The sequence below is a fragment of the Athene noctua genome, chromosome 3 (assembly GCF_965140245.1).
Source record: "Athene noctua chromosome 3, bAthNoc1.hap1.1, whole genome shotgun sequence".
Taxonomy (NCBI): domain Eukaryota; kingdom Metazoa; phylum Chordata; class Aves; order Strigiformes; family Strigidae; genus Athene; species Athene noctua.
In genome coordinates this window covers 87189222-87214753 of record NC_134039.1, presented here as the reverse complement: position 1 = coordinate 87214753, position 25532 = coordinate 87189222, and the positions used below count along the sequence as shown (strand labels likewise).

The window sequence follows — 25532 nt, the reverse complement described above, 5'->3', positions numbered from 1 at the left end:
CAGGGCCGGCGCAGCCCGGGCTGGCTCCCTCTGCCCGGCCGCCGTCTCCCCAGGCCCCTTCGCACCTCCTCGCTGAGGGAGGGGGGAGAGAGCACGGCTGCGACCTCCCCAAGATGGCGCCGGCGCCCCCTCACCCCCCCCCCCGCGCCCCCGCACCCCGCACCGCGGAGGCGCCGCGACCTCCCCAACATGGCGCCGCGTCGCCTCCCGCTCCCCGCCGCCTCCTCCCTCGCCTCTCCGCCGCCCCGACCTCCCGCACATGGCGCCGCCCGGCCCGCCGCGGCCCCTCGCCCTCCTCATCATGGCGGCGGCGCCGGGCTATGACGCCATGCGTCCTCCTCCTCCTCCTCCTCCCTCCCCCCCTCTCTCCCTCTCCCCCCCGGCCTCCTCCCGCCGCCGCCGCCGCCGCCGGTCCCCGCCTCTCCCGCTCGCCATTGCGGCGGCTCAGGGCGAGCCGCGCCGCGTCCCCGCTCGGCTCCCTCCCCGGCCGCCGCCCGGCAGAGGCTCCACGGCGCAGGCCCGCCGCAGCGCAGCCGCTCTGAGGTGAGTGTCCTACCGCGCAATCTCCCAGCTCCTCCAGCCCGGCGCAGCCGCAGCAACGCGGGGGCCCCCGCCGGCCGCCCAGGCACCCCCGGCTCCGGCGCCCGCGCCTCCCCTCCGCGCCGCCGCGGGGCCGTCTAGGCCGCGCTAGGCCCCGCCGGCGGGCGGCCGCGGGGGGTGGAGGCGGGGGGGAAGCGCGGCCCCGCGGCGGGCTGCGGGCCGCTCCCGCTCGGAGGCCGGCGGCTGGCGGCGGGGCGGCGGCCGCGGGGCCTGCGGGGCGCCGGGGGCCTCTCCCGGCCGCGGCCGGGGGGAGCCCGGCGGGACCGAGCGTGCGTGTGTGTGTGTGGCTCCCCCCCCGCCGCCCTTTTTCCCGGCGGGAGCGGAGCGAAGGCGAGGGACGGGGAGGGCGGGTGCGGGCCGGGCCCGGGCCCACGCGTCTGGCCGGGCCGGGTGTTGCAGCCTGCGGGAGCAGGTTGCTCCGGCCCCGGTGTGAGCCCGTCCCGCTCCGCGGAGGGAAGTTGTGCCGCGGCTGCAGCCTTTTGTGGGGCTTTTCTTCTTCCTTCTTATTTTCTTCCCCCCTTTTACCCTCCCCCCCCCCCCCCGTTTATTTATTTATTTATTTATTTATTTATTCATTTTTATTTTTCGGACTGCAAATGGATGCCGTGTTAGCAGCGTCCTGGGCCGGCGCTGCCCTTTTGTATATGAGTTGAGGAGCGAGGCTGCTGCTTGGGAGGGCAGCGAGTTTTAAATGCTGTTAATCACACAAGCAGAAGTTGTTTTTTTTGGTTTTTTTTTAATCCCCCTATAATATACCCAAAACAGGGTGTAAGTCCTTTCTCTTTGTTCTTGGGTTATACAACATCTGGCTCAGGAGAGACCTGGTTCATGACTGAGGTGCTCAGGACCTTGTTAGTGTAAATAATAATTACAGGGCAGAAGTAAGTATTTGACTCAAAAGTCTTCCTAAGTGTGGGGTTACTAAGTCTTGGCTTTCTTGCAGCTACAGATAAATTTTCATAGCGTGGAGAGATGTTTTCTGAGTACCTCTTCAAGTTTTGGATCTCTGCTTTATGTTTTTTCCTTTTCCGCTGGAACCATCTTTGTTATTTCCAGAATTCAGGATTTTTATCTTAGGAAGGGCATCGCTGTTCTGTTTTTTGTCTCTAATGCGTTAGTCTTGCTGCTGTCCAGGCACAATTTTAGACCCTGTTCCCGTGTCCTGGACATGGTGAGAGTATTTTCGGTGTTGTGGTGCCTGTGTGCTGCTGTTATTTTTCAGAGTTTCGTTTGTGACATCATGGCAACTTGTGTTCATCCTTTAGCGGTAGCATTGCCTTGTCTCTTGGTTCATTTGTATCGCAGTTGCTCATTTTTAAAACGTATTGAACTTTTAATGCCGGAATGTTGGGGGAAATAGATGAGAGAGAAATTTTTTTTTTTTTTTTTAAATTTAGATTTTCACACCTGTGGTAAAACTGGGAGCAACAATTCTTTTTTCACTGAGGGTGAAAGAGGAAGTATATGACAACGGTAATTTTGGAAAGGTCAGGATTATATTAACACTTTTTTCAGAGTTTTAACGTCGTTCATCATGGATAAGTGTTACAGTGTAGTGTTTAATTAAATAATCTCATATGCTCATGTAACTTTCTACACGTGTTTAGTATTTTATAGAGTGTTGCAGTTGTGTTTTATTGTGTTTTGTTGTATCGCAGTTGTTTTTCAGCAGTCTTGCATCATTTATGTACAGGTTTTACGATGAACGAGGCACGGGCTCTTACGCACAGGCCATAAATACAGGAAGTTGGGGAACCCTCTGCCTCATCCAGTACGTGTTTTGTGCAGCTCTCACAGTTTCACATACCGCAGCAGCATCTGTGCTTTACAAAGTGTGTGGCCTGGAGTACGCTCCCGTTGTATAGGTGGAATGAAGCACAGGTCTTGTAAAGCGTTGTTCGTTGGCAGCTTGGATAGAGGCGGTGTTCACGTGTGTGTAGGCAATAGGATTTTTTTTTTGGCGTGGAGCAGTGCAAGCGCTGCCTTTCCCTTGAATCAGAATCTTTCTGTGGACCCCATTACCTCGCGGCGTTCCCCTCCGTACCCGCTGTGCTGCACGGATGTTCCTTTGGGGGTAACTTGGCCTGGCCGTGCTCTGTGTAACGAGCATGTGAGTTATCCTGACACAAGTTTATGTTGTGGATGTGGACTGTGCCATCCCAGCTGTGCTGCCCAGCGTGGCAGAACAACAATCCCCTGACCCCAGAAGTAAATAAGCCATCCTGGTGAAAACCAGCCATACCAGCAAGAGTTCCTTAGCGTGTGCTGTGTCGGTTGGAGGTTCCCCCTCTCTGTAGCTCCATTGGGAAAAGAATGTGGCAAAAACGTGTTCAGAGAAGATTAAGCTACAGTGAGCAAAGGCCACTTTTCTTCCCAGTAAGGTTGGCCATGCAGGGGTTTTATGTGTGTAATATTGAGCTTCGATTAATTGTCCTAACTTTCCTGGATAAATGCCCCGTGACTGGTCGGCTGCACAAATGTCAGCTTTCAGACTGCAGGTATTTTGGCACAAGGACTTCTTCCAAGTGTTGAAATTCCATATTTTTTCTGTCGTTCGGAAGCCTGAATCATCTTGTCTTAGACTTAAACCAGCCAGTTTCACTTCTGGCAAGCTCAAGCCTGGAAGATTTCAGCCATGTAGGTGAAAATAAAGAACCACAAATGACTGCAGGAGCCCAGCTTGGGAGCACTGGGGCTGCCTTTATTGTAAATCTTGCTTCGAGGCTACTTCATGTGAAACTTCTGCTGCCATGTGCATGTATATGCTCTGGGAATATTTCCATTACTGCTTCCACCTGCTCTTCGTTTACCAACTGAGGGAGGTTTCCATGCAGCTTCTTGGTCTTTTGAAGGCTTTGGGAATTACTATTTTTTTTGGCCTTACCCTCTGATCTGGAAAAGTGTCCTCTAGGAAGGAGGCAGAGTGCCATGACTGCCGTGTCCCTGTATCCCTTTTACCAAGAAAATGTAATGCAGACTTTTATATGTAAGAACATTGCATGGTGTCAATAGGAATCAGCTTGTGTTGGTGATTTTCAATGCAAGAGGTACTGTAAAATTTAGCCTCGGACTTTATCTTTCTTATGCTGCCTCTGACGTAGAGCCATAGGGAAAAAATGTAGGTAAGATTTTTTTGTATTACTGATTACCGTGTGCTTGAGTTACTTAATAAAATAATTTAAAAATACACCCCTTGGTCTTCTTAAATAACTTACGCTGCATGATGGGGATCGTACTTTTACTCTTCAGTAGTTACTGTAGTAGAAAGACAGAAAATTGTGCAGAGGTGACACTTGAAGCAGATACTTGTTGTGACTCATGCGGCTCTCCTCTAATGAACTTCATTAGCTCTTTGATACATACCATTTGTTAAACACGCTTGTCTAAAATTAGGACTGGCTGCAGCCAATTGTAAATCAAAATCCAGGATAAAAGTTTCCACTTATTCCAGTTTAGTTTTCACACCAGTTTCAGAGCTCTGTTGCTGGTTATCACGTTCTTCCAGATCTTCAGTAGGGCTCCTTCTGCTGAAGGTCTCACGAGGCACTGAAGACCCTCCGTGTGAAGGAGTCAAGTGGCTCCTAGTCTCTAGCACGGTCTCTCGGCGCTGGGGCAATTTTTGTCTGTGTTTAAAGGTAATCCATCCTCTTACGGTTTTGAATGCAGTTGTTTGTTAGAGGATCAGTTTAATAGTTTCTCACATTCCCACTGTTGAATGCAGATACACGCCCTTGCCCCAATCTGTTTGTCACTTGCTTTAGAGAGTGAATTTGTGTGTCAGCTTTTGTGAATCTCTTCATCAGCTCGTTTTGTGTGTGAATCTAAACCAGGTAAATATTTCCTAGCAAACACCCTGTTTTTCAGGTATTCCAAACCATAAAACGCTGAACATTACTAGCATCTTACCTCTTCTTCCACCTGAAACTTCAGCTTCTAACAGAACCTCTCGCCACTTACCAAAGTAAAGGCTGTACCGTTAGCGGTGAGGTGTGGAGAAAGGTTTGAAGGTCCAGAGTGGTGCAGGCTGCCAGGGCTTTGTGCTCAGGGTGGCAGGAACCTCTCACCTGTCCAGGCTAAACCCGGACCATCCAAGCACCATCCTGCTTTGGGGAGGATTCAGGTACAGGGTTCAGTAATTGCAGTGTTTTCCTGATTCTGGCCCTGTTGCTTTTGTTTTGTGCCAAAAACTGGTGGGGTTGAAGCAGTTGCCAGGCAGGCAGGTTGGCTGGAGTTGTTCATCCCTGTGCAATGGCACCACTTGCTAGGAAACCTCAGAGCCCGTTAACTTTTCGGGGAATAGTACAGTTTATAACGAGGAGCAGACCTTGTGTTCTCGCCAGCAGTGTTAGTAAGGGGGAAGATGGGAGAGGATGGCCAAGTAAGCAAGGCTGTACGCCCACTTTGTTTTGGAGATTGCCTGATGCGTTTAGTTTTAGGGGAAGGACTTCTGGCTCAGGCTGGTCTGGTTTTGTGGATGAGTTTCCTGCCAAACTCCCAAGAAGGAGTCCCTTCTATTGACAGATAGAAAGTGGGGAGGTGGCGGCTATATTTGGTGAAGCACGTAGGAGAGTGATAGGCATCCTGATGCGCATTGACGTTTTGATGTCAGTGAAATACCATGGTGGGATTTTTTTCCCTCCTGTAAGAAAGACATAGCTATACAAAGACTCGTAGGACACTTATGATCAGCGGTGTATTCCATCCAAGCATTGATTCTATAGGGTTGAGAAGTCCAGCATCTCCTTTTCTTCCTGTATTTCATCCTTTCTTAGAGACCATACTGCTTTCAGTGGGTGATGAAGCCTATTTTTGTGCTGGAGGATGAAAGCAGGTGTTTCCTCAGCGCGTTCTGCTCTTGGTGCTGGGCTCTTAGCCTCTGCTCCCTCGCTCGCATTATTTTTGTTGGGTGTTGATTACCTTCTGCATCTGTGAGGCTGTGTGTGAGGCAGATGTGTGAATTATTTTATCTGTTTGCTCTGGGTGCTGTCTGTATTGCCTATAAATAATAAATGGATTGCTCAGATGCTGCAGACTGATAGCGACTTGGAGGGTAACTCAACTTTTTCAGTACTGTTACAAAATTAATCTGACTTAAATACATAAGCAGAAAAACAGAAAAGTGTATTTTCATTTCTAGAGCGTGGTTCTTGCTTGTAACCAGCGTGACCAAGAAATGCAATCCAAAAGAAACTGAGTCCCTCCCACTGTTGATTACATAACCATCTAATTAAAGTAATCAAATGGGGATGACTTCGAGGTTTGGAAAACTTCCCCATAGTCAGGGTCAAAAATACTTGCAGGACCACACCCCCAGAATCTCCACGCTTTATTTACCTTGCAACATCCTCTATAGAGGATTGGTGTATAAATTAATTCTTGTCCCCATAAGTTTATTACTGGCGTCAGCCATTAGAGTCTCCTGCTGCTGCTTCTGCAGCCGCTTTCTTGGGCACAAAGAAAATCCTTTAGCTCCTGGTTTTCCTTTTGAAGGAGAAGGGACTTCAAATAGTGCTGCTCCCTTTCCTTCCTCGAAAGAGCTAGCAGATTCAAAGTTCTCATAGTTGCTTTCGGTTGCAAGTTGTCTTTTTTTCAGGCTTATTATTTCTGCATCATGAGTATTCATGGGAATTGGCAGGTAAACCAGTAAATTGGGTCTCCTGCTTGAGAAGGAAGTGGTGTATGTTCCTGTGATAGCTGTAATATTTAAACCCTGATAATGAGAAGCATATGTAGATGGAGGTGGTGGTGAAGCAATGTGAAAGACATCTAAAGTACAAAATGTAGCAGCAAATAAAAATTCGTGGTCCATTTTCAGCGTACCGAATGCACAGTTGTGCATTGCAGGAACTCTGAAAACTTGGAATTTCCACAGGATTTGCATACCGTGCTGTCTATTCAAAGCAGGAAAAGCCCAGCTTGAGCGCTGACTTAAGGTGGGTCAGGACTGGAAAACCAGGACGGCTCCATCTTGGATGTTCTCCAGCTGCTGGTGGAGCAGTACTCCTGTAAGCCATACTGACCTATGCCCCTTCTCAAACTAAGACAGAAGGAAATAACTCCACTCAGTGAGAAGGGTATTAGTGGATGTACTCATGCGTGTGATTGTTAGAACCCTGCTTCATCTTTTCACAAATGGCTCCGGTCTTGAGTGTTCAGTTTGGCTCGTGTGGAAGACAGCTGAGGACTAAGCAGGAGGCTTGGAGAGCACAGTGGCCTGCTTAACAGGCTCTTCGTCAATACTAGAGAGAAAAATGTTTGAACCAGCATTTAAATCCAGCGTGCAGGTACTTAAGACTTAAATAACTCCCAGATAAATCTCTTTGATCTAGTTGGGCTGTAGATGCACTTTTTTTTCCACAAAACACAAATCTTAACCCTGCACAATACGCAGCTGCACACTGAATTTTTTCACCTACCTGGTGTGTTGTGTACAGAGGTGACACTTCCCCTTTTCAGGCCCTTTGCTCATTAGTTTCCAGTGGTTATGTTGAGGAATTTTTCCTCCTCATCTGCAGTCTTTCGCAGGGCAGGCGAGCAGACCTGTCCTTGAACCACAGGAAACCATTGGGAGGGAGCCTATCCTTTCGTTTTTCCCAGTTCCAGGTGCTGAGGGGAGGAGGTATCCCATTTTTTACTGGCACTGAACCCAGCTCGCTGTACTCTTGTCACCTCAGATGCCCTAAAGGACATGGCAGGGTAACCGGAGATGCCAATTTTTGTGAGCCTGGAGGAGAATCCCCAAATTCTTCCCCATGTGAGTGCAGATACAGTAGTTGATGTCGGAGGTTGGCTGCAGACCTGTGAATGTGCAACCTTTCCTCTTAGAGCTGTAGAAAAAAAAAAAAAACCAACCCAAATTTGAGATAAGATCTGGCAAACAAATGCTATTCCAGTGTGCGTTTTCCCTACAGGATTTAATTTTTTTTTTTTAAGGCAGAATGGCCTGGGTTCCTGATTATTTTTTGTTTGCTCACAACATAGAGGGCTTCAGTATGTATTGCAGGATTGGAAGGCAGATTAATTGAAAGAGTAAACATATAAAACTGCAGGAGGAGAGAGAATTATTTTTTTTGTATGTGTGTGTGGTCTGGGACCTCATCACAGCTTAGTCCATTGCCTGGGACCTTCTGTGCAGTCAGGTTGAATACCTGTACCCTTCCTCATCGAGCTAAAGTGGCACCACCCTCCAAAAACCAGCAGCAGTCGTACTGGTGTAACTCATCCTGGGTTTAGGATCAGCCATAGCATATTAAGTGTCCCCCTGAAGACTGCATCATTAACAGAATCATCAAGTAGGCGTTGGGCCAGGCTTGCCATTTTAGGGTGGAAGTTAGATAATTAAACATGGTTAGGGCTTTGCCTTTACCGTATGCTAATCTGGTTGAATTAATGCAATGTGAGGACCAAGTCGTTAAGGTGATCCTCCATCTAGCCAAGGTTGAAGACAGCAGACCTCATCCCTGCTGGACCTTACAGTTAACGCGATACTTCACACCTCTGCACCTCGGTCTAGACGAGGTCGTGGTGTGTCGCATCGCCACCCTCTTGCTCAAATCCCTCCATAAAACACGCTTCCTTTATGTTTTTCTGTGGTAGTCCAGCATAACCACTAATCCTCTCTCTTGATAAAAGAGGATTAAAACTGGGAACATTTGCACCTTAATGCAGCCAGCTAGGGCTGCGCTCTGTCTTTTAGGCAGTAATCCTGTTGGGGCGAGGGCTGTGTCTTTGTGTAGTGCCAGGAATGCTGTTGGCGATCAGCAAAGAGCAGCGCTCTCGGCAGTTGCGCTTATTGGGTTAGTAATTCTTATAAGACCACTTTGCGTGTTAATTAAAAAAGCTGTATTGGCTAGAGATGACTAACTTGCTTCACGCTGTTAAAATGACTTCTGGGCTATGCGCACAAAGTAAAATAACTTGAAATTGGGATTCCTCTGTGGTTCTTTAAATGAAAGAATGTGGAAGTTTACAAGTATTATTTTTGAGAATGCCATTTATCATGTGTTACGTTTCCTAGACTCGTGTCAGACTACGCATCCTGCGAAAAATTTTACGGAAGAAGGTTCTGCCCCAGGTGTTACTGGTAAGGGAGAGTCACCTCTGTATCGCACTCCATGTGCTTAACGTGAAACCTGTGGAGCCTGGGGGGGAAGCACGGGAATGCTAAATGAGAATTCCACCCCGTGGTTTACGATTTTACGGTGTAGTTTGACTTCCAGGTTTGGATTACACTCGCTGGCTGGCACGGTCTGGGATGTGGTGATATGCCCTTCCCATGGGTTTCCGAACGCTGAACGTGTGCTAACCTTTTTCTTGGTGTCATTCATGCTGATTCCACTGTAGTACTTTTTGTTGTTATTTTTTTAACTTATGTCAATTGCTTAAAATTTGGAGGATAAAAAAATGTGGAGTGTTTCTGTGTACATGCTGTGCTTTCTGTGTGGACTGCCATTGCTCTGGTTGAGGCAAGCAACTTTGGCAGCCAGTCCAGCCCAGTTCAGATGCTGTGGTAATTTAAAAGTGTTGTGTGTTTGTTTTTTTTTTTTTCCCTGGAGAGCTTCGTGTTCTCTGGATATGCTGCCTCTGTTTCCTGCTGGCCTGGGCAGGAGGGAGATCAGGCATCTGCTCCAGCTCGCCCTTTGTGGCTGGGTGCAGCGCTGCGGTGAAGTCTTCCCCACACTCGCCATCGCCTTCGTGCCGAAGCCCGAGGAGAGCCTTCAAGTTGAAACCACCTCATCCTTGGTTCAACCCATTGCTTCCTGCCAGCATTTGGTGTTAAAAATGTCATGTTAAGCTGCGAAAAGGACCCGTTGCAAATTGCATCATTCGTCGTGAAATGAATGTCCTACCACGTCACCGAATGGTGGCTTTCAGCAGAAACTTCAGCAGCAAATAGGAAGCTTTTATGCCTAATAAATATGCGTAAAATCTTATTTGTTTCTTTTCCAGACTTTCCATATGTGGAGTTTTTCCTGCAGTGTGAAGTGTTTGCTCTTTTATGTGAGATGCTGATAAAAAGAGCACACTAATAGAAGGGGGTTTGGTTTTGTTTTCTAGAATCAGTTTTATTTTAGGTCTTTTCAGGCTGAGACTGGTAGCGTAGGGAATTTTTTTCCATCCTAATTAAAAGGATCATTATACTAATATTATGCCACAGGAGGACGCTGTGGAACGAGAACTAATTTCTGTAGTTCCTCTTAGTGCTTGAGTTATCGTGTCTCTGCTGACATGCGGCAACCATCCACGTGCGGCTGTGAGCCAGCGTGAAATAAGATGTTCACTTCAATCTTGATAGGAGAAGTGTAAACTAGCGTGTCTTATCTTGCCTTTGCGCAGGGTATCAGTTGTTGCTGCTGACAGGAGGCAATGTCTCAAGTCCCGGAAAGTCAGTCCCATCTAAAACCTTGCACAGGTTCCAGAGTGACAGATGCTTTACCAGAAAAAAAGTCGTTTTAGAGTAGATTGAGGTGTAGGCCAGTAAATTCTCTCCATGAGCAAGGGAAGGATTTTTTCCACAGCCATGGAAAAATAGGATTTGGGGATTTAAATGTGTATTTTAAATGAGTTGTGTTAATAATGAAGATATGAATCAATCTTGTCCCTGGTGAACAGCATTGTTTCCTTATCAAACCCACAGTGCTAATTCCCTCTGGGCACAATTTTATATAACAACAATATAAAATTTATCCCAAAGGTGAATAAACGAATAATATTTAAGCAGTGAGAGATGCCACTACGATGTGACAGGTGGAAATCATGGGAAGAGCTAACTCTCTGCTATTGGGAGTCTGAAACCACCTGCTAGGGAGGACTTGGACATCCCATTCCTTTTGTCCCCATGGAGGAAAGACCAGGAGAAGGTCTGGGTCTTGCTTGTTGGTACGTAGTGCAGCTGAGTGCGGGGAGATGGGAGCTTTCCCATGGGCTTTTCGGTTCAAGCAGTACTCGCAGAAGCCGGTGCAGTTGTAACGGGCTGGCACAGACCTCCTGCCATCTCAGATTTCATCTGGAAGTGGTTTCTTAACCAGCATCATCAGGAAATGCTGCGAGTGAGAACTGCGCCTGTGTGAGTCAGGCTTGGCTGGGAGGTGGACAGCTTTGAGATGTGGCTTCCAGGTACCAGCCAGCGCTGGCCCAGATAGAGGAGAAATGCAGCCAGGCCAGCCCCAAGCCAAGACTGGCCATCTCTCCTCTGTTAGAGGTTGACCTCTAATCCTCCCCGCCGCTGGAGCTTGGCAGCTTCTCTAACTCGGACCAGGAGCTATCAGAACCGGGCCGTTTGAGGCTGTTGTAATCAGAGGGTAGGCACAGGTCTCCCAAGACTATTTAATCTGGATGAGCACCAGTGATTCCAGTCATGGCTCCTTGTGACAATCGGGGTGTACGATCTCTTGGTTTGTGTTGCCGTTGCTTCTGAATGAGGTTAGTTCTTCATGGTTAGTATAACCACTGAAATCTGCTGATTGGAAACCAACTGTGTCAGGATGTACGTACTTGCTTTAAAAAATGCGTAGGGGGCTTTGTGCCGGAATAGCAAAAAGCAGTACCGGACAATTTCAAAGGTATAATTACACTCAAACAGGATTTGATTTTATTAGTAAATGGCAAATGATTTATTCCTTGCTGGATCAGTTTTCACTTACGAATTATTCCAGGCTGTCTTTGCGGGGAATTTGGAGTTTATCTAGATGTACAGCCGGAAGTCTGAAATAGCTTTTTAAATAAAATATTCTTATGTACTAAGTGCATAGGAAGTGCTTTTTAATCTGATTGAATACATGAAGTATGAAACCAGGTTAACTGAAAAAACTCCCTCAAGTCACGTTGGCCTGGATCATCAAAGGTATTTTCGATCCCTCCCTCTCGCGAGATGACACTGATGCCCACGGTCTCTGTGGCAGGCAGGCGGATGAGCTGTTGCAGCTGTAAACAGTTGGTAGTTCTTAAAATAAACTGGAGCGATGTGGTCTACCTTCCCCGCCCTGGCGGGCTCATAGGAGCGAGGAAGGCAGCTCAGCGGGGCACACGCTTTGTGTGTGTGAAGCCCCACGTGCCACCGCCAGCACCTTTGCGACCTGCACTGCGAAACTCTGCTCCTGCCTCGCTGCGGTGGCCAAGGGATGGAGATGAGCACGAGAGTGATGCTGAGCATCACCACTGCCTCCTCACAGCGTTGTTGGAGAAGCAGCCTTTAGTTGAGTAAACACCATGGCTCCTCTCCGAGCTAGGGGAAGGGAGAAAAGCAAACCGAGCAGCAAATGGCTAAAACCTGATTTAGAGGCCCATTTCCTAGCAGAGGTGCTGGTCTATGTGGCTGAACCCCACTGGAGAGCTGCAAGAAGGGGCTTAGCAGGCGGTGACTGATGGCTGCAGCAGCCACCCCGCAGCCCACGGAGCTGCTGCAGGAGAATTAACACACCCGGATCACAGGAGCCCTGTTGATTAACTCTCCGCAATCGCCTCCAAGAACAAAAGTGCCAGTGTGATGTCGGTTGTTTAATGCAAAGCAAACGACTTATTTACAGCGGAGGCTTGAATCCATTAAGGGCATATTAAACTCCAGATGCTTGTCAACTTTACAAAAAGAGTGGAAGAAAGGGAGGAGGTGTTGCACATTTTCTGGAAAACACTCAAACTTGCCAAGCATGGAGCAGTATTTCATTGAAGTTAAAACCATGAGGAGGGTGGCCAGCTTGAATGATGAACCAGATTTAAATTTTTTTTTTTTTCCTTTTTACACTGGTCTTGAGACTGCTGTGTAGTGCCAGACCAAGTGCTATGTGCCAAGTTCCCGTGCAGAGCAGGGTTGTTGATAAGGAATTGGTACTGACTATGGTGATCAAACAGAAAATGGTCTGGGAAAGAAAACAGGAGTGTTTCCATTCCTTTGAAACAAATTAGAAAATGAGCCAGAGGGATTATTCTTGAGAGTGGATGCGTAGAATTGGCCCTCTTAAATACATCCTCTAAATTACTTAATTTAAAAAAAACCCAAAGCAAATTTAAAAAAAAAAAAAAAAATTATTGAAAAAACCCAGGAATATCTGATGTCCCCTGAGCTAACTGAGCAGCCACAACGTTGGCTTGTCTCTTCCTTTCTGCTTACGTTACAGTACTCTGAATACAAGGCATGGCTTTGGGAAAACGCCGTTACAAACCCTCCTCTACATGAGAGGCTTTGCAGGCCACGAGGCTGCTTCGCTGCCCTGCTCTTTGTATTTCAGTGGCTCTGTCGCTAGCTAACAGCCTGGTTTGTGCCTTTTTAAATAACCTGTCTGTGCTGTGGAGGAGCTGGGCCTCTGTGGACACCAGCCTAGACCTCTGCACACACCTTCGTGGGTTCAGGTATTGACTCCCCTGATGTTTAGATGAAGGGAGGATGAGGAGAAGCTTGATGCAGGCTGGCTGGCTTTTTCCAGAGATGTGAACTGATGTAAGCTCGTTACCTCTTTTTTTCACTAGTTAGTGTAGCTTCCCATAGCAACTAAATTTGTTCCCATTATAAATTTTTTTTCAGCAATTTGAGGCCAGTTTGTTAGAGGACACTGCAGTGCAACCTTTCTCCTGAGTCTTGTTCCTGGGAGGAGAAGGGGGTCGATGACCTGACCAGCCTGCAACAAGTACAGGGACAGTACCCCAAGCTGGAAAGGTTAATGTCTCTGTTAAAGTAATTGCTGACATTGATCACTTATCAAGTGGATTCTGATAAAGAATGTGTGTCTGTGTGTCTTCCTCCTGTGTAATTTCTAAATCCGTGCATATAACACTGCAGAAGGCAGAGCTGCTGCTCGAGCTCTGGGTGTCCGTCAGGTAAGGTTGGTTCCTCTGTGCAGCGGTGCTGTGCCGCTGGCTGGGGTGGGACTTCATCCTTCCCAAAGCCTTTGGTCAGGAAAGGTTGTGCTACAGCGCACTGAGCAGGCTGCGTGAGACTTGGACTCTCCATTTGCTGTCGGTGACTTGCTAACTCTTGCATTTGAGTTATAAAATGTCATACTCCTGTGGATGCTGTTACAGAATAGAGGTGAACTCTCGTCTCATGTTCTGCCCATAGTGACTTACTCTTGGTATGAAACCTGAACTCTGACAACCAGGATTATTTGCAAATACAGCACTATTTAATTGATGAAGCAGCAAGTTTTCTAAGAAAGACAACCCACTCTTTTTCACAGTGACTTCTTGGGCTATATGGTGTTGGCTTACATAAGAGAGGTTTGCTTGTTGAGTGAGCGCTGAAATGCTGGAGCAAAATGAGGGTCTGGCTGCAAAACTTGAGCATGAGAACTTTATATTTGATGGTTTGGATGTTGAGAAGGCTGTTAGCTGTTCCTAACCCGTTTCAGAACGGTAGGCTTATAGAATCACAAAATGGTTTGGGTGGAAGGGACCTTAGAGATCATCCAGTTCCAACCCCCTTGCCATGTTCAGGGCCACCTTCCACCAGCCCAGGTTGCCCAAAGCCCCGTCCAGCCTGGCCTTGAACCCTTCTAGGGAGGGGGCAGCCACAGCTTCTCTGGGCAGCCTGTGCCAGGGCCTCACCCCCCTCACAGGGAAGAATTTCTTCTTTAGATCTGATCTCAATGTACCCTCTTTTCATTTAAAACTTGTGCCCCTGCATTCCCTGAGCTCCTTTTTTGTGCGCTGTTTGCTCTCTTAGGAGGGATCTGAGCACACGTGGCAGGAGTGAGCTGTGGATGCGTCAGCGCAGAGCAGGTCTGTCAAAATACTCTGGGTCTCAGCCCTTCAGTCTTTATTCAAATAATCTGTATTTTGCATCCTTACAAAATTATTGAAACGGCTGAAGAAGTGAGATCCAGTGACTCTTTTATTTACTGTTAATCTGAAGAGGGTTTTGGATGAATTAGGCACAGTGTGAGATAAGTTAGTAAAACTGGTTGTGTAATTTAAAATGCCAGCAGACGAACGCTCGTCTCGAAGTTAAGGCTCTCAGAAGACAATGTCCTGTGCTTCTGCAGCATCTGAAGTAAAACCGCCTCAGCGGTCTAAAGGATAAAAATAAGTCCAAGCCCTGTCTGTGTAAGAGAGTTTTTCCAGTCATGCTGGTGTACCTCATCATTTTTTCTGGCGTGGCCATTTTATTTTTGGCTCAGTTTAAAGCACCCATGAAGCAACTTTAAACTAGGTGGTGGTGGTGGTAGAGGACAGTTTCTACAGTGGGATAACCCCCATGGTTTTGTATTGATCAAGTTACATCTCTTTACATTCATACCACAGATTACACTGAGCAGACGAGGCCTTCGTTTTAATCCACGTGGGTTTAAATTTAACGTAGATTTGTGGGTTTTATGTTCAGTTTCTGTTGTTTTCTTCTGGTTTGAATGGTACGGCTTCTGCTATTTTAGTTTGCTTTGCTCCTCCTGCATCTGGTATTCTTCCAGAGCTGGTGTCAACAACCATTGATCATAGTTGACAGTGCATCAAAGGAACCTCTGACACAGTCATAAAGCAACTGCACTGTGTGATGAGAGGGACTTTATCCTCATATTTTTTTAAGCACTTTTAAATGCCTTTAAAAATACTTCTGGCTGTCATCCAAGGCTTCTGGACTAAGCTACAACTACCAGGAAATGTCTTTGCAGGCATCATTATATCATTAGGGTTCCCTTACACCCAAAACTCTTCTGGTTTCTGAAGGAAAACAGGAATAAACTTCCCTTTTTTGGAAGGATGAATACTCATCTCTAAAATTAATCAAGGCAAACTTTCCTTTAATTTCCTGTGCCTGAATCCCTGTTCAAATCCAAGTGCAGACCCTTTGGATGCATAACAGAGATGCTTTGCTGTTGGGGCAGCAACAGTATCAACAGGTTGGTAATCACCAGCAGAAACTGCCAGTCAGGGTGTTTGCCCACAAAGTCTGACTTGTATCAGGGATCCTTTGGGAATAATTTGAATATGTGAATAACTACCAAAGGTTTCAGCACCCAAAGATAAGGCGCAGTGCCCATCAGTGTATGATTCTGGAGACATTTGGAAATTTTCTGAAAGGAAAATGTAGAGGTATGAAAACGGCGCAGAAACGGAAAAAGTAGAAAATCTGCACTGAATGAAGCCACCTGTTGGGTTAAACTAGAATTAATCTGAGTTACAACTTGGAAATTAATTACTAGAGCTGGTGGTGGTGGTGTCTGCACAGTTGGGCAGGCTGCACTGTTTACCGAAGAGCTCTAGTAGTTTATTGCCTTTTTTTCCAGCTTATACCTGCTTTTCTACAGGCAGGAAAGATAAAGAGTGAGGAAATCTAATAGTGCCACGGAGGAAGCAAGTGACCTTCATACTTTACAGCTTGGACTCTTGGTTGGGAGGCAGTGGAGAGAGGAAAGAGTTTGTGGTAGTTTGATGGTTATTAGACCTTGTTTGAATCAAGTGGGCTTCATCTTTAAATAAACATGATGATCTTGTTGTTGATTATCCCAGTCATTGCTTGTAGCTAACTGTTCCCAAAATGCCAAAATTCAGCCAGGCTCTGTGTGCTGAAGCAGGACGTGTGCGTGTAAAAACTGGATCAAATGCACATGTGTTTAAGTTTGTGTAGTTGCCCGGGAGGAGTATTGATGTTGCTTACCCAGCCATCTGCTTGCTGATTCAGAAGTGCATAGTTTCACTCTACTAATAATTTTATATATATAAAGAACGTTTCTGGTGGAATCAGGTGCCTCGTGATTCAAGCAGGTTTCCTTCCAAAGGAAAGATGTTTCGGAAGCATCCATTGCCTTGCAGTGTCTCCTGATGAGCTAAAAGGTTACTACGCTTTGTCAGTTATGTTCTGATCGTATTTTCATGTGGATAAATACATTTTTTGTTTTAATGGAAGGTTTGTGTTGCTCCATTGAGAAAAACAGCAATACCCTTTCAGAAGAAGCATGGTAGCTTGGGAAAGACCTGGGCTGCTGAGTGTTTTGGGGTTTTTTGTTTTTTTTTTTATACTCCTTGACCATTTTTCTATGGTGATTGCAAAATAAATTCCTTGGAAGGGGTTTACAGCTGATTTGTTTTTTTTTTTCAACCAGAAGTTTTTCAGTTTGCTTCAATGTACCTCAGCATCTTGGTCCCTTCCTTACTGGTGGTATTTGAATTGCTGCTATTTTTGAATGGTTCTAATATTACAGTCTGAGTTGTAAACAGCATTGGGCAACAGCAAGCCTCTAACTCTAGCAGCCTTTTAGGGAGGTTTGTGAGTTTGAAGGTGATTTGGCTTTAGCCATAACCTCAGTAGGTTCATAAGTCTCACAACAGCACTTCTGCTGTCCCGCGTGGTTGAGTTCCTCTTGCCCACGCCTGGATAGAAAACAGAAGTTTGAAAACATTTGCTTGTTGTCCAGATTGAATTTAGTTTCCTGTCCATACTATTTAGGAACTTCTAGGGGGATCCCTTAGTGTTTCATGAACAAAAAAAATCTCTCAATATCTTGGGGCAGTGTTAGTGGGAGTGTAAATATAGATGTGCCTCTTCCCCAGCCTTCCCAGTGCCAAGGGTGATTCTGGTGCTATGGTCATCTCAGTACCTGGGCAGCTTCCAGTACTGGACCTATATCCTGGTATTTGTTTCTTTTAGTTGCTAGGCCATGCTTCCTTCCATCATACCAGCCAGCTGCATAATTAAATACGTGACCAAGTCCTTCCTTCCATCTCAGTTGGGTGTACAGGTCCTTGGTTGTAACCAGACTGACTGCCAAGCTGGGACACGCAAACCAGTATCAAACCAGTATCACCCTAACATTTAGAAAATATCTGTGTGTGAGAGCGCTGTTATCTCATGGATGGAGAGCCACTGTCTAAATACACACAGTTCCCTTCTGCTTCTATCCCCTATGCAGACGTCAGTTAATGGAGGTGGCTTTGATGCTCCACAATGAAGTTGGTGGTAGGTGTGGACATTCTAGTCTGTTAGTAGAGGCTGTTCATTTTATGTGAGTCTTGTTAGAAGTGTGTACAGCCTGGAGAGAAATAGGCCATAGACAGACATGGAAAATAAAGGGATTCTCTAATCTGGACTCTTTTTTTGTGTTTTAGCTGCAAACCCACAATGCCTGTGTTCGAAGGCAGGTTGCTGTGGCCTCCCTCTCTGGTCAGTGGAGGGAGACTGGTACTTCCTGAGGAGCTTGGCCTCTAAGGTCTGAATTGTTGGTTAACTGGACAGAATTGAGCTGGGCCAAATGCTTTGGAAATTGGTTTTGGCTTTTTGGAAGGTTCGGTAACGCTTTGGAAAGATGTACCTGGATTTCTTTGTATTAGTAAATCATAGAATTACAGAATGGTTTGGGTTGGAAGGGATCTTAAAGACCATCTAGTTCCAACCCCCTGCCCCGGGCAGGGCCACCTTCCACCAGCCCAGGTTGCCCAAAGCCCCGTCCAGCCTGGCCTTGAACCCTTCCAGGGAGGGGGCAGCCACAGCTTCTCTGGGCAGCCTGTGCCAGGGCCTCACCCCCCTCACAGGGAACAATTTCTGCCTCAGATCTCATCTAAATCTCCCCTCTGTCCGTTTAACCCCGTTCCCCCTCATCAAGTCCCTCCCCCCTTTCCCGCAGCCCCTTTCAGCCCTGGGGGGTCGCTCTAAGGTCTCCCCGGAGCCTTCTCTCCTCCAGCTGAACCCCCCAACTCTCCCAGCCTGTCCTCACAGGGGGGGCTCCAGCCCCCCCAGCATCTCCGTGGCCTCCTCTGGCCCCGCTGGAGCAGGTCCGTGTCCTTCTGCTGTTGGTGCCCCAGAGCTGGACCCAGCCCTGCAGGGGGGTCTCCCAGAGCGGAGCAGAGGGGGAGAATCCCCCCCTGGCCCTGTGCCCACCCTGCTCTGGGTGCAGCCCAGCACACGGGGCCTTTCTGGGCTACGAGTACGTGTTGTTGGCTCACAGTTTTCCATCTGCTAATGCTTCCAAGTCCTTCTCCTGGGGGCTGCTCTCCATCCCCTCCTCACCCAGGATTTCTGTTTGGGAAACCACGCCAAAGTCGTTAGGTCAGATTTGGCTTCTCAAGGAAGACCAAGGCTACTGTGGCGGCTGCAGTAGGAATGAAATCATTTTGCAAGCGAATACATGAAGTTAGTTCATCCTAAACCCTAAGTGGTTGGGAAACCACCATCTGTTGAGCAAGAGGGTGGCTGTCTGGCTGCCCACAGCCATTTCAGGGATAACACGATGTTTACAAACATCTCGTCTGGCTGGGCAAGTCCAGATGAGGTGATGGACTGCAACCACCCTCTGTGTGGCTCAAGTAGGGCAAGACCAGCATGGTTTGGTGGTTATAACGTCTGCACGGTAATGAGTGTTTTGACTTTGTGTTCAGTGGACTTCTTTGGCTCATTCCAAGTCTCCTTTCAATATCTTGGTCCTGTTGCTACACCAGAAAGTTCATCTCATCCCCTGTTTAACAATGTACATGCCTCTGGCGTTTGAATGGGAAGCTTTCTCTTACTGCTATCCGGGGAATATTTTCCCTGCGTTTGAGATGCAGCTTTTGTTTCCTGTAAAAAACCAAATGTGCTTAAGTAAAATGGGGGAAATGGGTCCTGTTTTGAGGACAGGACTCTCTAAAATAATTGCATCCCTATTTTTGCTGTCTTCAAGTTGGAACTGTCTTTGGAAGAGCTGTTTTATAAATGTCCGTAATAGTCAGTTCACTGAGTTGCAGAAGACATTTTGAGGCATGTGGAAACAAGCCTTTAGAAACCAGCTGGTCATGGGGGGAAAAAAAATATCTGTCATATTTTGGCTCTTTGGTCAGTAGATTTGAGGCAGAAATAAATGCATCTAAACACCAGTCAGTCCCCACTCTACCTTTTCTTCCATTTGTTGTCTGGACTATGGCAACTGTTTCCTTGCTTCTGAGTTTCTGCTGTTGCAAAAAATACTCCTTCCTCCACAGCCTTGGTCATACCCGTCCCTTCGTACTCTTTCCTGAATTCAGAGCAAGGCTCAGGTCCTCTCCTTTAACCTTCTCCCACCTCCCACCTGATCTGTTCCTGTTTGCCCACGTGTTAGCAGCTCCGACTGAGGAGTCTTCTCTTCTCCTCTGGAGCTTTCTGTCCTGCCACGTCTCAATTAGTTGCTCCTTCTTTGTGTAACTATTGGTTAGTTTGGTCGAAATAACCCTCTTGACAAAGTTCTTTCTGCTGGTCTGGGTCCCAGTGTCTCATCAGTCCTGCCGTGGTGTTCCATGTTTTGCTCATCAGGATGTGGGTTTGTATGATCAGTAGAAGCTTGGCGATTATTTTGTCAGGCTGAGGTTGTTGTCACGCTGATAATTTGCAAAGTGCTATGTATTTATGAGATGATATGGATAATAGAAGCTATTGCAAGCTTTTGAAGGACAAAGCTGCGTGTGATGCCACGGCTTGTCTGAGTTCATCGAGCAGCTACACAGCCACGTATCCGAGACCACTCTGTGGTCTGTGTCCGTGCTCCTAGCGCTCTCCTGACAAGCTGAGCAGGTTTCCATGAAGAGGGGGTCAATCAAGAGCTTTAAATTCAATGATTGTGCTTACAGGGTCAGAATTTGCAGGTTATATTTTATTGTTCCCTACAGCTAGTCATCTCTTTCCCTCTGCTGCTTGCCCTGAGAGGGTTTTGGGGAATCTGTTTTTGAGGGTTGATGTCCTAATTCTTCTCATGTAGTTTGAAATCTTACGGATGTGCTGTTCCTTTTCCACAAATGTCTGGTAGACACACACTGAAAATATCTGTGTATCTCCTCTCTTGTTCCTTCTGCACAGATTTATGTTCATGCTGTGTGGTCCAGTGCCCTGCTGACTATGTAAGCTGCTACCTTGCTCAGTGGTTTACCACTAGGTGCATTAGATAAATATGCTTTATGTAATATTTGTGCTTGGGTTGTAGTGATTTTGCCGGCTTCCGGAATCCAAACAAGTGAGACAACAAAAGTGGTTTCCAGAACTCAACTTGCTGCCAGTAAACTTCTGTACTGGCATCCTCATTTGTGTCCTGAGCTACTGAGGTTGGTGGAGAGAGATTGTGTATTGCTCTCGAGCGCCTTCCCTGAAAGCTAGATCTTGAAGTGGCAAATAAAATTTCCAGCTTTGATCAGGCCTCTTAATGTGTAGGGTGTGGGAGGGGCACATAATCTCAGGGCTACAAGATCCTTAAAGACCTTTCCTCCAGCAACGATGACTGCCTCTGCCTGCTATGCCATGTTGTTTGGAACTATGGATTTTTTGAAACTCTTAAACTTGAAGTTTCTCTTCTGGCTCTTGGTGCAGTTGTTGTTTCCCTCTCGTAGAAGACCACTGCCACTGGGGGAGGTAATCTCTTGTTCCCTCTTGGTCATGGCCTGCCCATCTAGCTGGCTCAGAAATTTCTGGCTGCCCTCCTTTAGTTCAGTGTCAGTAACCCCTTCCTGTGATTTTTGTCTCCTCTGACAGTAGCTATTAATGGAAGAACACGGAGTGACCCAAACAGAGCACATGGCCACCATCGAGGCCCACGCAGTGGCCCAGCAGGTGCAGCAGGTCCATGTGGCCACCTACACAGAGCACAGCATGCTGAGTGCAGATGAGGACTCGCCATCTTCACCAGAGGACACCTCCTACGATGACTCGGACATCCTCAACTCCACGGCTGCCGACGAGGTCACCGCCCACCTGGCAGCAGCAGGTAAAACCAGCGGGATGCTTGGCGTCATTCGCTGAACGGAGGGTTTGTGCAGAGGTCACAACCAGTGCTTGAGGGTGTCGGGTGGTCTTGTCACGCCACAGGGTGCTCTGCTAGGGAAGAATCACAGAATCATCTCAGTTGGAAAAACCCTTACAGCTCCTCCAGCCCAAGCATGAACCTCACCCTGAGCGTTCCCAACTCCCCCAGATCCCTCAGCGCTGGCTCAGCCCGACTCTTCAACCCCTCCAGGGATCCCGGGGACTCCCCCCTGCCCTGGGCAGCCCATTCCAAGGCCCAACAGCCCCTTCTGCACAGAAATCCTTCCTCAGAGCCAGCCTGACCCTGCCCTGGGCAGCTTGAGGCCATTCCCTCGGGGCCTGGCGCTGGCTCCTTGGCTCCAGAGACTCATCCCCCCTCTCTGCCCCCTCCTGGCAGGGAGTTGCAGAGGGCCAGGAGGTCTCCCCTCAGCCTCCTCTTCTCCAGACTGAACCCCCCCAGTTCCCCCAGCCGCTCCCCAGCAGACCTGTGCTCCAGACCCTGCCCCAGCTCCGTTGCCCTTCTCTGGCCACGCTCGAGTCATTCAATGGCCTTTTTGGGGTGAGGGGCCCAGAACTGAACCCCCTCAGCGAGGGGCGGCCTCCCCAGTGCCCAGCCCAGGGCTCAGATCCCTTCCCTGTCCCTGCTGGCCACGCCAGTGCTGACACAAGCCAGGATGCCATTGCCCTCCTTGGCCCCTGGGCACACTGCTGGCTCATGAATGCTTCCTTAGTGCCCTGGCTTTAATAGCCACTTCTTCGCAAGGTCTTCTGGCTGCTTGAATCTTACATCATTTTATCTGTGTCTAATATAAAGGTATTGGGATTAAGAGACTCGTTTGTACAATAAAAAAGTTCCCTGGTATGTGCTGCCTCAAAAAATGAAATACTGAGTATCTCAAAAACCACGCTTATTTCAGGGCCATATAAACAGCAGCAAAAATAACCCAGGAGTGCTACAAAACCCTGCTTAGCCAGGGTGTTCACGTGCTAGGCCTCTCTCAAGGAGATGCCACAAAGGTTCCTGGCATATCTGGGCTTGGAAAGTATTTCAGATTCACAAACTCCTTCCAGTGAAGCCCCTGTAAATGTCCTCCAGATGTGCCTTGTAGTGGATCTGTCTCACTAGTAGAAAAAAATGCAGTGATAAATAAGAACTCACAGATGCCTTATCAGCCTTTATCTGAGATATAAAACTCTTGATGTGCTTGACTGGACCTGTGAAGTTCCACCACCTCACTGAGCATCCTGCACCCATTGCTTATTAATTTTCCAGCCTCAGCTCCTGCAGGATTTTTCCTTTCCCCCTTCCCTTCTAGCACAGAAGCTCTTCAGTCCCAGGTGGTGATTGCAGGAGGGGCTTCTGGTGGCTCTCACCTGCCTGCGAGCCCACCCAGTGTCCTTCCAGCCCCTGGACTGGTGGGCACCCCAAGGCAGGAGCTTCTCCTCTTCCCCAGGGCAGGCGGCTTCAGTTTGTGGCATGGGCTGGCTTCCCCGAGAGCCCAGCGTAGCCCTTCCTCACTTCTCCAGAGCAAATGTTCTTCTAGTCCCCCAAAAGTCAACATCTTCCTTCATTTCTCACAAGCACAGGATTGTTGGAGCAGTATGCAGTGGTGCTTGCTGTGCCCGCCGTGGGTAGTGCTCAGGTAGCTCGTTACTGATTAACAAAACCTAGCTCTGTAGTGGCACCCAGAGCTCTGCCCATTAGTGTCCCCTCTCCCAGAGCAGCTGCCTAGAGAAAACTTATCATCAGATGTGACTTTTGTTATTATCTACCAGCTTCCACTGATCGGTAGCTGAGAACTTTCTGATCCTGTAGCTGCATCGATGTTAAACACAAAAATATAGTGAGTTTTGTGACCCTGATGTGATCTTGCACCTCTGACATATGGAGAAACTACACACAGAGCAACTGAGGTTTGCTCAGGAGTCAGAGGGGTCTAATGCAGGCTCAGGAGCTGTTTGACTCTGACCCTGCACTCATTTCTGGAGATCACTGATGGAAGCGCCATCCGCTGCGTGTTGCTTGGTTTGCTTCTAATTAACTTCATGAAACTTTCCCTTATGCAGACTCTGTCTAGAGTTTGATCACAAAAGCAGTAGCACTGCCCTGCCGTGGTCCCTGCTGTTCTTCAGGGAACTCTTGTAGGATGCTGTTGGGAACTCTGGATTTTCAGTTTCTTTCCCATTAGAACTGGTCCTTAATCCCCAAGAAAAGCCTTGGGCTACTGATGGTCTAGTTGATGGTGTCCGAGCAGAATTCATGACAGGCTTGGTCTCTTCTCCCCTACCACCAGGATCTCCTCAGTTGCGTCAGTTATTTAAAGTTTTGGCATACTTGAGAGTTTACCAGTACATTTATAAGTATATTTTTATACTTATAAATATACTTGTAAATATAAGCATTTATATTTACAAGTACAAGATAAAATATTTAATTATGTGATTGTAAGGAAAACTCTGAACTGAAATATGTGGCTTTTACCTGAGACTGAGCTGGGACTTGCTAGACTGGGGACTGGAGCCTTTTGATACACCTCTGATGCTGGAGAGGAGGGATCCTGGAGGCTGGGGAGCTCAGTGGGGAGTTTGGGTCACTCCGGTCGGGTGGGGAAGCCCTTGGGACTCATTCCCGGGTGGGGTGGGCAATGGCAATATCCTTTCTGGCCAGTTCCAGAGCTGTGTGTGCTGATTCACCCTTTGTGGTTTGATTTCCAGGCCCTGTGGGGATGGCAGCAGCTGCTGCCGTGGCAACGGGTAAAAAACGAAAGCGACCACACGTTTTTGAATCCAACCCGTCCATCCGCAAGAGGCAGCAGACGCGTTTGCTACGGTAAGGACTCCCGCCCGCGCTCCGACACCTCTGTCTGCATCCCCCATCCGTCCCCAGGGCTGAGCGTGGTGAGACCACGTGCTGTCCAGAAGTTGCCCAGCTTGGGAGATTTTTGTGCATCTTTTCTGGAACCCAAGAGCTGTGTTTTGCTTCGCAGAAATGGGTTAAATTGCCGCTCTACTCATCTTTAATGTGATATTACGATCACAGGGACTGACGTGGCCATTCGAGTGGGATCCACTGTTCTGTTTGCGAGTCAGAGAAGGACCTAGGGGTGTTGATTGCCAGTCGGCTGAACAGTAGCCAGCAGTGTGCCCAGGGGGCCAAGGAGGGCAATGGCATCCTGGCTTGTGTCAGCACTGGCGTGGCCAGCAGGGACAGGGAAGGGATCTGAGCCCTGGGCTGGGCACTGGGGAGGCCGCCCCTCGCTGAGTGGGTTCAGTTCTGGGCCCCTCACCCCACAAAGGCCATTGAATGACTCGAGCGTGGCCAGAGAAGGGCAACGGAGCTGGGGCAGGGTCTGGAGCACAGGTCTGCTGGGGAGCGGCTGGGGGAACTGGGGGGGTTCAGTCTGGAGAAGAGGAGGCTGAGGGGAGACCTCCTGGCCCTCTGCAACTCCCTGCCAGGAGGGGGCAGAGAGGGGGGATGAGTCTCTGGAGCCAAGGCGCCAGCGCCAGGCCCCGAGGGAATGGCCTCAAGCTGCCCAGGGCAGGGTCAGGCTGGCTCTGAGGAAGGATTTCTGTGCAGAAGGGGCTGTTGGGCCTTGGAATGGGCTGCCCAGGGCAGGGGGGAGTCCCCGGGATCCCTGGAGGGGTTGAAGAGTCGGGCTGAGCCAGTGCTGAGGGATCTGGGGCAGTTGGGAACGGTCAGGGGGAGGGTCATGGTGGGGCTGGAGGAGCTGCAAGGGCTTTTCCAGCTGAGGTGATTCTGGGATTCTGTTTTAACCGCAGTTAGTCACAAGTTAAATCTCTCATGGTAACACTGCCTTGTGAGATATTTGTGGTGGCTTTAACAGCAGCTGGCCTGAGAATCTGGAGCTACAGCCATATCCCAGTGGCTTGAAGGACTTATCTACCCAACAAAAAAAGTCTTTTCTGCATTATAAAATGATCCCATGAATAAATCTAGGGGTGTGTATACCTGAATTTTCTTTGCCAGCAGAGCCTGTTGTGTCAGCTCCGCACTGAAGACTGACCCAGCCTGTAGTGTGCAGTGTTGGGGGAGAATAATTGAGGGGGAGATGCCAGACAGAACTGAAACACTTTCTTTGCTTTAGAAACATGCTTCGTAGACACCAAACTTCCGTAGCCCTTCAGGTGTTGCATTCCAGGTGCTCTGAGGCTGTCTGCCCGCCTGATGGCCACCTAGGAGCGCTGGTGCTGAAGTCGCTGCGCAGGCTTTCCGCAAGCCCAGAGAGATTGCCTGCAGTTCCATCGCCAGAAA

At 48.3% G+C, this 25532-nt stretch overlaps 1 protein-coding gene across 4 annotated transcripts in view; it reads left to right on the top strand.

The window, feature by feature from the left end:
* The first annotated feature begins 405 nt into the window (after positions 1-405).
* The window catches only part of NRF1 (nuclear respiratory factor 1), a 75688-nt gene continuing 50561 nt past the window's right edge, over positions 406-25532 (top strand). For 2 of the 4 annotated variants that reach the window (XM_074903580.1, XM_074903577.1), the window contains exons 1-3: positions 406-543; positions 20990-21221; positions 23975-24089. In XM_074903580.1, the coding sequence (XP_074759681.1) occupies positions 20999-21221; positions 23975-24089 (338 nt within the window). In that variant the 5' untranslated portion in view covers positions 406-543; positions 20990-20998. Of the gene's footprint in view, positions 544-1165; positions 1482-20729; positions 20870-20989; positions 21222-23974; positions 24090-25532 lie in introns of those variants that run through there. The other 2 variants (XM_074903578.1, XM_074903579.1) reach the window with 2 other exon arrangements.